Here is a 12388-nt window from a genome sequence, read left to right as displayed (position 1 = left end):
ACTTGAATCTAAACTGTATTTGTAGGAGCCAATGATCTAAGTCACAATTTTAACATTCATTCTTCCTTGAATCAGAATTCAATATCCTTGAACTTGTTTACAATTATTGTTTATTTTATTTATTCCTCTTAAACCTCCTAAATTTCCCTACTTTGAGTCCTTTTAATTTAAGAAACGAAAAACATTAGTTCTATTGGGATTCGACCTGGTCTTGCCACTACTACGAATTAGTGGAGTGAGCCAGTATTAAATTTGTAGGATTTCGACAACCCTGCCATAGGGGCCACAAAACATATAGAAAAAAGGGAGAATACGGCAACGCGGAGGAGTTGGGGCCACAAAATGGGAAGATAAGGGATGAATGGTTGTGGATGCCCTTATAGAATTTTATTCATTGCAATGTAGTATCTGTTTATACTTGTTGGTAACAGATATGCCATCAACCCATCACACTACATAATAGTTGGCTAAAAATTATTAATTATTGAAAATTGAATAAAATAATAGATTGTGTGTAGAAGTATGGAAGAGTAGGTCACACAAAAATGAGAGAAAATATGAGAAAATATTATATGATGATGTGTAAGAGTTGGGACCCACAAAATGCGAAGATAAGGGGGCAGGGGTTGTGAAGATGTGAACATGAGAACTGTATAAACTATATTAGATGAACAGTAATTATAACTGTACAGATTGAGGGAATATATACAAGAGAGAATCATAGGAAGACTATGATATGGAGTCATAATATGACTCAAATACAAAGAGTGCTAATACTAGTCCTAATACTTCCTCTCAAGCACATGGTATACTAGTAACTTGTAGCTTGTCTCTAGGAAAAGAGAATCTAGGACTACGTAAAGCTTTAGTAAATATGTCTGCAAGTTGATTTTTTGTGGAGATCAAATTAACTTGAATATCTCCAAAAGCAACTTTATCTCGAACGAAGTGATAATCAATTTCCACGTGCTTGGTACGAGCATGGAAGATGAGATTTCCACACATTTAAGTAGCACCAAGATTGTCACACCATAATTTTAGAACAGATATACCTGACACTTTAATCTCACGCAGCAAGGAGACTATCCATGTAACTTTGGCACAGACATCTGCTAGAGCTTTGTATTCTGCCTCAGTAGAAGATCTAGCAACAGTTCTTTGTTTCTTACAGACCCAAGAATAAGGTTGGATCCAAGAAACACAGCAAAACCACTCATGGACTTATGGTCCTCAGGACAACCAGCCCAGTCAGAATCAGAAAATGCATAGAGTTCTCTTGATGTTGACTTTCTTATATGTAAACCAAAATTAACTGTTCCCTTTACATACCTCAAGACTCGCTTTAGGTGTTCCCAATGTAATATTGTAGGAGCATGCATGTGTTGACACAATTGATTGACTGCGAATGATAGATCTGGGTGTGTGTGATAAGTGCCAAAATGTTAATGTTTTCACCTTACGTTTAAGCTTATTTTCCTTGTTATTTGCTATAATTTTACACAAAGTGTCCTTCATTTGATTCATTCGTGTGTTTATGTGTAATTCTTGATGATTTAGATGAATTGAGTGATTTTTGGGGCATTTCGGATGCATGTAGAGCCAATGGGAGCTAATGAGAAGCTATGAAGATGGGAGAAACACCTTTTAGAGAGCCAAATTATGATGTGTTTAGTGGTCTTGGTCATTTGACAAACAAAGGTAAAAGTGGAGCAAAAGAGCAAGAAGTTGAAATTCACGCACAAATCGTCCACTGCTCAGTATTTTGATCATATCTCTGCGTAGAAATGTCCAAATCAAATGAATTTATGTCATTGGAAAGCTAACTTGAAGGGCTAAAACTTTGATGAAGACCACAAATGCTAATTCAAAGGTTTGAGGGTGAAAAATAGCCTAGAAGTCGAAGCAAGTGCACATATTTTCGTTTGTGGCAACCAGGCAGTGTACACTGCCTGGTGGCCATGGGTGTGGCCACGCCCGTGGCCACTGGGCAGTGTTCCCTACATTTCTGGCCACACCCGTGGTCAGCCTCTGCAATGCTTGATAGCCCCGATTTTACCCTTTAAAAGAGGATTTTTTTCACCCTAAAAACACATCTTTCATTCTCTAGTTAGGTTTAGCTCTAGAATAGCTTAGATTAGTGTAGATTACTTGTTCCTTTCCATTTTCAAGCTCAAGAACATTGCAAATCTTGGATTTCAAGTCTTCAATAGAGAAGTTTTCTTATTATCTATTTTCTTTACTTTTCATCTATGCTTTCAATTAATCTTTTAATATTGTGTATCTATTGTTATATTATGAGTAGCTAAGTGCTTTTGGACTAGGATTTGGTTTGATTTTTTGCTATTGATGCCTATTTGAGTTATATTGCATAAAGGGGATTATTCGGGTGTTCTAGAGTTAATTAGTTGTGTGAATTGGGTTTGTTGTGAAATTGTGCACAATTGTTGAATCCCAATCATATGCTTTATTTGGAGTGTGTTTGTTGCTACGAGAGTAGAGCTTGTACACTAGCTACACATTCACACACTTAATGCCCAATACGAGAATTTTCGGGTATTAAGGAGAATTTATGCTTTGTGTTCTTGATTGGGCAACCTTGGGTATTAAGGAGTTTAAGGATAGGTTGCAATTCCAAATAGCTACGAGACCTACTAACCGAACAAGACTGAAAAATACGATGTAAGACTCGAGGATGTGGATGTCCTAAGCGATCATGCCACACTGACTCGGATGCGCGAGCAGAAAGAAAAGCTGAAGGAGACAAATTAGTGATATGAAGCTTGTATACACTCTCCCCCCCCCCCCCCCCCAAAGCTATTGCCCCGTAGCAGAATTTCCTTGGAATTGATATCCTTCACAACAAAAAAAGATGGGTGAAACTCAAAAAACACATTATTATCTGAAGCAAATTTTTGAACATATAATAAAGATGTAAACAAACTGGGAACATGAAAGATATTTGATAATTGAAAAGACCTAGATGGGGTATTAAAGGAAGCATGACCAACATGACTAATAGATGAACCCTTTACCATTACCAACACACAACGTGTCATTACCAACATACTCCTCAGACGTTGATAGGGCTGTGATGTCTGGGGTCACATGATTGGTTGCTCCCGTGTTTGGAATCCATACCTGAGAACCACTAGTGTCTGAACCATTATCTTGATATGTAAGATTGGCTTGAGGAGGAGGATATTTTTTATTATCAAAACGGTTGTAACATGCAAGAGTTGTGTGACCATTGAGCCCACAAATCTGACACTTATTTTGACCACCATTGTTACCGCCGCGGCAATATCCACTACGTCTTCCTTGCGATCGGCCGACGCCACCTCGATTGTTGCCGTGACAGCCGCGGCGATTTTGCCCGCTACGCTGGGCAGTGAAGGCCGCCGGCGCTCCATTGTTGGCGGCTCCTCGAATAAATTCCTAAGCTCCGAGAAAGTGTGCGAGCTCTGTAAGAGTGACGGGCTGCCCGCGAACCGAAAGCGATGTAGTTAGGTTTTGATACTCTGGTCGTAACCCACGAAATACATACAAGTTCATCTCGTCTAAACCAATCGGCCGACCGACCAAGGCTAGGTCTTCCGCAACAACACGTGCACGACCAATAATAATCAACAATAGAGGAGTCACCCTGCCTGAGAGACTGAAGCTGACCGAGGAGATTAAGTGACCGGGCACAAGATGAAGAAGCTAGAGACTGCTCTATGGACAACCAAACCTCATGTGATGTACAACATCCAACGGCGAGGTGCTTGACTTCTTAGGAGAGTGATGAAATCAACATTAACATCAATGCTTTGTCATGGCGATACCACACGACATGGGTCGGGTTTGGTTGTGGTTCGCTGTCGGCGACAACCGGTAGGAAGGCCGACGGGCATGGGTTAATCCCATCAATAAACCCCATGAGCCTGTGTCCCTCTAAAAAGGGAACTACGTGTGTCCTTCAAAACAATAAATTTTTGTGGGTAAGCTTAATACTGATAAAGTGATGAGCAGTAGAAAGCGAATTGACAGCCATAGAACCGGAGGAAGTAACGACAGCAACAGAAACGGTCCGCTCATAGGAGTTAGCAGATCCGCCAATATTACTGCCCTGGGTTCCATTGAGAGAAAATATGAAAGGAACCTGAGACTACTGATACCAGATGAGAACTGTATAAACTATATTAGATTAACAGCAATTACAACTGTACAGATTAAGGAAATATATACGAGAGAGAATCATATGAAAACTAGGATAGGGAGTCATAATGTGACTTAAATACAAAGAGTCCTAATACTAGTCCTAATAGTGAATGCTCATATGGAGGCCTATATTTTAACTATTGTAGAATTAGAACATTATGATATACTTATTATCCTATTAGTATTTTACTTTTATTATCTATATAAATATTGTCGTCATTTTTATTCATAGAGATATGTATTTTACTGGTATCAACCAACTTCCTCATGAGTCCATGAGAACCAATCTTATAAATTAAAATAATAGATTATGGATGAGATTAATTATTGGTTCTTTGTGTTTCAATAGGTTGAGAAAGTATATGAACAGATACTACAATGTAATAGAGCCAGTAACATTCAAAAAAAAATGGATGAGATTAATTAATATGATATTAAAAACGTGTGTATACATATTAGGCATTGGGAGGGATGTGTGAGAGAGAAGAGGGGGAGGGGGGAGGGGGGGGGGGAGAGAGAGAGAGAATCAATGGTAGCCGTTGATTTGGAATGATAAACAACTCTATAGCAAGGAAAAATGCAGTAATACTTTAGTAAGTATTATTTCAACCTTTTTAAAAGCTAAATTCTAAAAGTGCACCGAGTAATTATTATTACAAAGTGCACCCCATAATATGTAAATGTGTAACCATCTTGAGTGCAGTTTTACACATCATCTAATGCACTTTTAAAAAAATGCAATTAGACTCTTAAACTTTACCGATAACTAACAAGTTACTGGTAAAACTATGGTCGTTGACCACTGCTAACCACTGTTCAACACCATTAAAAAAAAAAAAATCTGGTGACCTTTTCAATTGGAGAAGACGATCGGACCGGTCGAAGGTCATCTTATCCAATGGAAAAGGCGACTGTTCACCCTATTCTCCAAGAAGATGGCGACCAAGTGTCGCCTTCTTCAACTGAGGAAGAAGGCGAACCCTGGTCGCCTACTTCCTGGAGGAAGAGACGATGCTTGGTCACCATCAGTTAAGAGTTGCCTTCTTCAACTGAGAAGAAGACGGCGTTGGCTGCCTTCTTCGACTGAGGAAAAAGGCGAATGAGAATCCAAAAAACGATCGTCGACAACCGATTTAACCATCTGAAGTTTAATTATCAAGTATTACCAGTAGGTGTCCGACCGTTAGATCTAGATGCATCAAAATGATAAATTTATGTGCTTAATTGAACATTTTTAAAGTTTGGAGATCTTGATTAAAAGTGTAGCCCAGGCGCTACCAATTTATACTATGAGTTTATATTACCTCCAGGTTACTTTCTGTGAGCAACTTGAGAGAATCATGAACAAGTACAGGTGGGAGTCCGGGAATAGGGGTGGAGGTGGAATACGTTGGATGGCATGGCCACGGTTATGCGGTCATAAAACTGAGGGAGACATAGGTTTTAAAGAGTTGAATAAATTCAATGTTGCCCTCCTTGTCGAACAAGGATGGAGATTGTTGACAAATCCTTCTTCCTTAGCAGCAAGACTTTACAAGGCTCGGTACTTCCCGCATGGAGAGTTTCTATCTGCGAATATGGGTGCAAACCCTAGCTACTGTTGGAGGTTGATTATGGCTGGCTAAGAAACTCTGCGTAAAGGAAACGAATTGGAAATGGTCGGACCACTAATGTATCATCCTTGCTCCCTAACTCAACAGAACCTTGTATCTAAACCTCAATGTTGGATAGAATAAGGTATATATGAAGCCATACGATTGTTTCATGAATGGCTTGATAATTTGCAGGGTGGCAATAATAGTACTGTGACTGTAAATTCTCCAGTAGGTGAAGAATTAGTAACTAAAGGTTTGACTTTAGTTTAATTTAATTATGTTGACCCAACAGTTTTTCCTGAGTCCAGACATGCATATTTTGGAATTATAATTAAAGATCGGAATGGTGAGTTTATTGCGACAAAGAATGGACCAATGTGATGCTTGAATGGTCCATATTTGACGGAGGCACTTAGAGTGAAGAAGGCATTATCATGGACAATAGAAAGAGGCTTAACCAAAATTCTGGTTCATTCCGATTGTCATATGGTTTACAATTTAATCAATCATGCGTTACCAGATTATTCTTATGTAGGGTGTGCTATTAAAGATTGCAGTAATTTTTGTAGATACTTTGAAGTTGTGTCTTTTAAGTTTATTCTTAGATCAGTGAACAAGTTGGCTCATGTGTTAGCACGAGAGACTCGTCTGGTCTTTTTAAGTTGGTTTTCTTTCTTACCAGCTTGTATTGAACATTTGCATTAATAAATCTTGAGTTTTTCCTTTAAAAAAAAAGTTTAGAGATTTAATTGCACTTTCCTTTAGGGATCTATTTGACCTTTTTCCCATTTATAATTATATATATAGAATTCTATTACATGTATTTTCAAATTCTAATCCCTCACTTATACTCTATGATGTGGCAAACAAGGATTGAATATTTTTATCATGCGGGTCCCAGAAAAGTGTCCACATAAAAAATTTATGAAAGAGTAGAAGTTAGGCTGATATTACCCCTGCAATCCCAACCTTTGCAAGATGACATGGAGTTTGCCATGTATGCTTTTTTCTTTTTCTTTTTTTTTTTTGTTTAAATGATGATTAGGATTGCAAGTTTGCACTGCTTGCAAACTTGCATCCGTACAAAAAGCTGCCGCAAAAAGCTGCCGCGTTGCGGCAGCTTTTTGTACTCTTTTTTTTTTTTTTTTTTTTATTTAGTTTATTTAATTTTGTATCACTTCTTTTTATTTTATTTGTTTAGTTTGTTTTGTATTTTGCCATATTAATTTTTTTATATTTAATATCTAATTTTTTTTAATAAAATAATATGTTAAAAGAGTACATAACATAAATAGTTGTAATGTCTTAATTTTTAATGCTTTGAGTGCTTTCGTAGTTGTAATTTGTTTCATTTTAGTGTTGTCGTAGTTGTAATTTGTACTTGGGTTAATTTTTATGATTTCAATTACTTTGAATTTGTAAGGTTCATTTGAGGTTTAGTTTAAAAATTCAAATCGTGGTATAATATGCATTCAGTTATATACCATACATAATACAAATAATTTCTTAAATTATTTTTTAAAATAAATTCATTAAAATTACGTGTCTAAAATTTATGTTGATATACATACATTTTTTTTTTGTAAGATTGATTGATATACATACATTCATTACTATATGTAAATTAATTCATTAATACATACATTTAGGTTTTCCATTAATACATACGTAATTAGTTATTTTCAAATTTGTTATATTTAATATTTAAATATAATTTATATATTGATATAAAAAAATAATGTTGAAGACAAAATAATATTTATTAAGAAAAAAATATTAATTTTTTAAAGTGATGTGAAATTAGGGCCCACTTTTGAAGGTTGATTGGATTTGCAAGGATGTAGTGTGAATAGTATATGATTTGTAAATGGGATGATGTGGAAGTGGGACCTATTTTTGAGAGTGTTTGCAGGGATAAGGTCAACCTTAAGGGGGCGTTTGGTTCAGGTCATCTTTGATTACCTAGGTAATCTGAGTCTGGTAATGTTATATTACCTTGTTTGGTTCAAATTATGAGATTACCTGGTAATGTTATATTACCTGAAAGCTGATGTGGCGGTAATGTTTCAAGGTAATGTGATTACCCCCATTTTTTTTAGGTAATCTTAGATTACCTTGAATTATTCCAACTTTGTCCTTGTTAACTAATCCTTATAATAATAATAATAATAATAATAATAATAATAATAATAATATATTATTATTATTATTATTATTATATATTTAGTTTTTTTATATTTGAACATTGATATACATTCATACATATAAATAAATAAAATAAATACACGCACATAAATAATATATATATATATATATATATATATATATATATATATATATATTATTGAGGACATTATTGTAAATTGATTCATATAACCTAAAATATAACCCTTAACCAAACACGGTAATATTATATTCCACAATCTAAACCAAACACATAAGGTAATCTTACATTCCGGTAATCTCACATTACCTTCCTGAAGGTAATCTTATTACCTAGGGTAATCCAAGATTCCGTGAACCAAACGCCCCCTAAGAGTAAAATGCGAGAATACATGTAATATTTTCCAATTATATATATATTCCAAATTAATCTTTAAAGTCGTTCATATGACGTAGTAGTGTAGTACAGACATCTTGTATTGCATGTACTACTCTGAGTACTCTCCTTTGGTGTACTACTCTCATCGTACTGCCGCAGCTTGTAAACCAAACTCCACTGCTCACCGAATCACAATCCGACGATCCGTTCCCCACACCATTTTTACTCATTCGCAAAGACAAACATCAGATTACAGTTTCTGCAAATTCTCTTTCGTCTGCCTTCTTTTCTCGCCAAAGTCTCCTCCCTCTCTCTCTCTCTCTCTCTCTCTCTCTCTTTTCTGTATTAATGAAATATTATATATGCAGCATAGCTGATGGGTTCTGTCCGTTTCGCAGGTTTTCCGGTGAGCTCAAGCCATAACTTCGAATCTGGAAAGATGGAGGTATGTTTATGTGTTTTGTGTCGATATCATATTAGGGAAAGATATTGTGTATGATTACGCAGCTCTCTTAAACCCTTTTTTTTTGTAATTGGTCTTTTATTGATTGCAGAAAGTAGCACTTGAGCTAAAGCCTCCACCATATCCACTGGTAAGATTATGGAATTTCGGGACAATCCCTGTCTAGTTGTCAAATTATTGAGTTAGTAACTAAAAAGTTGTAAGTTTGACTCGCAAGGACAATCTAGACTTGTTAGAGTTGTGGAGTTTACTCAGTGTACAACTTTAGATAGTAGGTGCGGATTTTCCTGGTGACTCATAAAAGATAAAGGCATACGCTTTATGTTTAGATGGGAAAGAAGTATTTTGTGAAGTAGAGAGCTGTAATTGAGATTTGCTTCATGTATTCTGAATATGAAACTTGATTGGTAGGAGTTTCTTTGGTTTTACATGTGCTGAAAATTGGGTACTAATAATGATGGATATATTAGGAGAAGGGTTCGGGGCAAACCGATCTGAGGTGGTCGTGGTCGACCTCGGCCTCGGTCAGGGTTGGCCGGTCTCGGTTGGGGTCGACCCCGGTTCAAGTCGGCCTCGGTTAGGGTGGCCGCGACCCAAGACTGATAGCCACGAGGGTGGTCGTCTTAGGCCTCGGGCGCGCCCATGGACTCGGTCAAATCGTGATCTAATCGCCTACCCTATTCTTAGGAAAATACTTGGTGTACTTCTATTTTATACTCCCAACTTGTACTCCTTCTCACATGTTCTTGATGTAGACATTTTTCTGTGGATCCACATGTTGAAAATAACCAATCCTGACTTGCCACATCAGAGAGTACAAATGAGGGAGTAGAATTTGGGAGTTCATGCAGTAGAACTCCTATTCTTATGGAGACGGTTGGGGAGTTATAGCTAGTATAAAAGGGCATGCTCTTGTCTTGTTAGGACATCTACTACTTCTTGGTCTTAATACTACATTCAACTTGTGTAATTCTCCTACAAAACATTATTAATACAAAAGTTGTCCTCGCGACACACATTTATCATCTTAATTACCGCATTGTCCTAGTCCTATTGTTATCGGGTTTAATAATTCGGGCTACCCCGGGTTAATTAAATCCATCAAATAGATACAAGGATGGACCCAGTGTGGGGGCAGCTGTCCCCCCCCCCCCCCCTCCCCCACCCCACCCTTTATATATATGTATGTATATGTATACATATATAGCATGAAATATTATATAAAATCTATATTTATGTTGAAAATATCAATAATTTGAGTAGCTTAGTTGGTTGAACTTTAAATTTTATGTTATAAAAGGCTTATGTCATGGGTTCAAATTTCATTAGCAACATTTTTAATTATCTTCTCTCTTTCATTTCTTCACAAGATAAATTACATATTTTTAATCTACTTTTTATGAATCATTTAATTAACAAATTAAATGCTCTGATCTTTTAGTCTAGTTTTTATAAATCATTTAATTAATGTAGTATACGGGTTTATAATATACTTTATTGTATTCGAATTAATTTAGAAAAATCAATCTAACTAAAAGAAATTTAAATTTAAAAGTATTTATGAATATATTGTTATTCAAATTATTTTATCTAATTGATTAGGTTTCATATTTTCTCGTAAATATATTGTAATTTATAATGTATTTTGTATTTTAACCTTATTATGGTTGTTTGATATTTTAACGTGCCCCCACATGATTTACTGGATCCCCCACTGAATAGATATTGTTTTGATTGTATTGCTCTTTGGCATACTTCTGGATTGGATAGGATGCACTGGAGCCTCATATGAGTCGCCAAACATTTGAATACCACTGGGGAAAACATCACAGGGCTTATGTCGACAACTTAAACAAGCAGATCGTAGGAACCGAACTGGATGGGGTATCATTAGAAGACATTGTATTGGCCACATACAACAATGGTGATTTTCTTCCTGCATTCAACAATGCTGCACAGGTGAGCCCAGTTCCTTGATTATTGAACTAGTCTTGGCAAAATGTGCAGTCATTAAACATTTTATGTTTATGTGCTTACAGGCTTGGAATCATACTTTCTTCTGGGAGTCTATGAAACCGGGTGGGGGAGGGGAGCCATCAGGTGAACTTCTCGAGCTAATCAATAGAGATTTCGGTTCGTTTGAGACATTTATGAAGGAGTTCAAGGCTGCTGCGGCAACACAATTTGGCTCTGGCTGGGCATGGCTTGCATGTGAGAGCAGCTTTTAAGTTTTAAGCATATCTTCTCTCAGTTCTCTGTATATTTCTTTACCTTTCGAGTTTCAGTTTACCCGGTTATGAGGATTGATTTATCTTTCATTCATGTCCACAGACAAGGCCAACAAACTTAATGTGGGAAATCCCGACGAAGACAAGAAGCTTGTAATTGTTAAAACTCCCAATGCTGTAAACCCTCTTGTCTTGGATTACTCTGTAAGTACCATTACCTAGTTGTGTTACTTTGGTTGTATACTTGTATTATAGGCTTCAGTCTTCAAGCCCCTTAAATATTTTTAAATTTTTGTGCAGCCACTCCTAACAATAGATGTTTGGGAGGTAAGGAGAAACATTCTATTTTATGCATATGTTAGATTGAATCCTTAATTCCCATGATGATGTTGTGAATTGACTTACTGAACTGTGATTTTGTTTTGGTTTCTTATTGCAGCATGCTTACTACCTAGACTACCAGGTAAGTTGAATCAAATGAAGCAAACTTCTTTTCCCTTTGTGAATTCTCATGCCCTTGAACTCTAGAGTGGATTGGATTATCTGAGTATCACTCTAACTCTAGCATTACATTGTTCCTAGAATCGACGCCCCGACTACATTTCTATTTTTATGGAGAACCTTGTATCGTGGGAAGCAGTCAGCGCTCGCTTAGAGGCAGCAAAGGCTTCAGAAGAGATAAGAAGAGGGTGAACAAAGAAGCACTGACCCTAGTGAGGTGTATGCTGAAAGTGAAACAAAATTCTGAAGCTGAATCTGAATGATTTTTTGTTCTCTTTCAGTAACAGATATAATGCTTTTTCTGTTTTGTTTTTTTTTTGGAATCTGATGCCAAGGTGGTTGTGCAAGGCTTTGTCTCAAACTATGGTTTTTCTTTGCTTTTGTCATATATCTGATGAGTAGGTTTACTCAGATTGGTATATCTTTTATTAAACGTTCAGTGAATAAGGCTGTTCATTTGTTAGCAGCTAGAGAGTCTGTTTCTACTTAAGGAGTGAGTCTCTTCCCCTCTTGTTGTTTGTAATGTTCTGATTGATGATATGAATAAAAATCGTTTTCGTTTGTTTAAAAAAAATGTGCCTAAAGTTGAAAATGAATATTCAACCGGGATGGCCTCTGGAAAAGCTTTATGCGTATAAGAGTGCGATTAGACATTGAAAAGCCTCTTAAGAGGAAAATGAAGGTCAAACCTCTGACGGGTGATCCTTTTTACATAGAGTTCAAGTACGAGAGGTTAGTTATCTATTGTTTCATCTGTGGCATGATCCGGGCACAACGAAAGAGATTGTGACAAGCTCTTTGAAGGTAGTTCGGAAATACCCGCAAGGAACTATATGGACCGGAACTCCGAGCAACTGGT

The 12388-nt window shown here is 36.6% G+C and overlaps 1 protein-coding gene across 1 annotated transcript; it reads left to right on the top strand.

Annotated features, from left to right (window-relative positions):
* The first annotated feature begins 8444 nt into the window (after positions 1-8444).
* LOC109179398 (superoxide dismutase [Fe], chloroplastic-like) lies at positions 8445-12103 on the top strand. The gene is made up of 9 exons (XM_019328894.1): positions 8445-8635; positions 8736-8782; positions 8892-8930; positions 10571-10759; positions 10840-11011; positions 11132-11232; positions 11329-11355; positions 11468-11491; positions 11611-12103. The coding sequence occupies exons 2-9, from the start codon at positions 8777-8779 to the stop codon at positions 11719-11721; spliced, it is 669 nt and encodes a 222-aa protein (XP_019184439.1). The 5' UTR covers positions 8445-8635; positions 8736-8776; the 3' UTR covers positions 11722-12103.
* Positions 12104-12388: the final 285 nt, after the last annotated feature.

This window comes from Ipomoea nil, unplaced genomic scaffold, assembly GCF_001879475.1.
Source record: "Ipomoea nil cultivar Tokyo-kokei standard unplaced genomic scaffold, Asagao_1.1 scaffold0900, whole genome shotgun sequence".
In the NCBI taxonomy this organism is placed as follows: Eukaryota; Viridiplantae; Streptophyta; class Magnoliopsida; order Solanales; family Convolvulaceae; genus Ipomoea; species Ipomoea nil.
Note: the sequence above shows the minus strand (reverse complement) of the source record. Positions and strands in the feature narration are given on the sequence as shown.

Coding starts and splice junctions, on each gene's coding strand:
- LOC109179398 (XM_019328894.1), top strand. Junction 8,931..10,570: donor AGCCTCCACCATATCCACTG/GTAAGATTATGG, acceptor TGGATTGGATAG/GATGCACTGGAGCCTCATAT. Junction 11,492..11,610: donor CTTACTACCTAGACTACCAG/GTAAGTTGAATC, acceptor CATTGTTCCTAG/AATCGACGCCCCGACTACAT.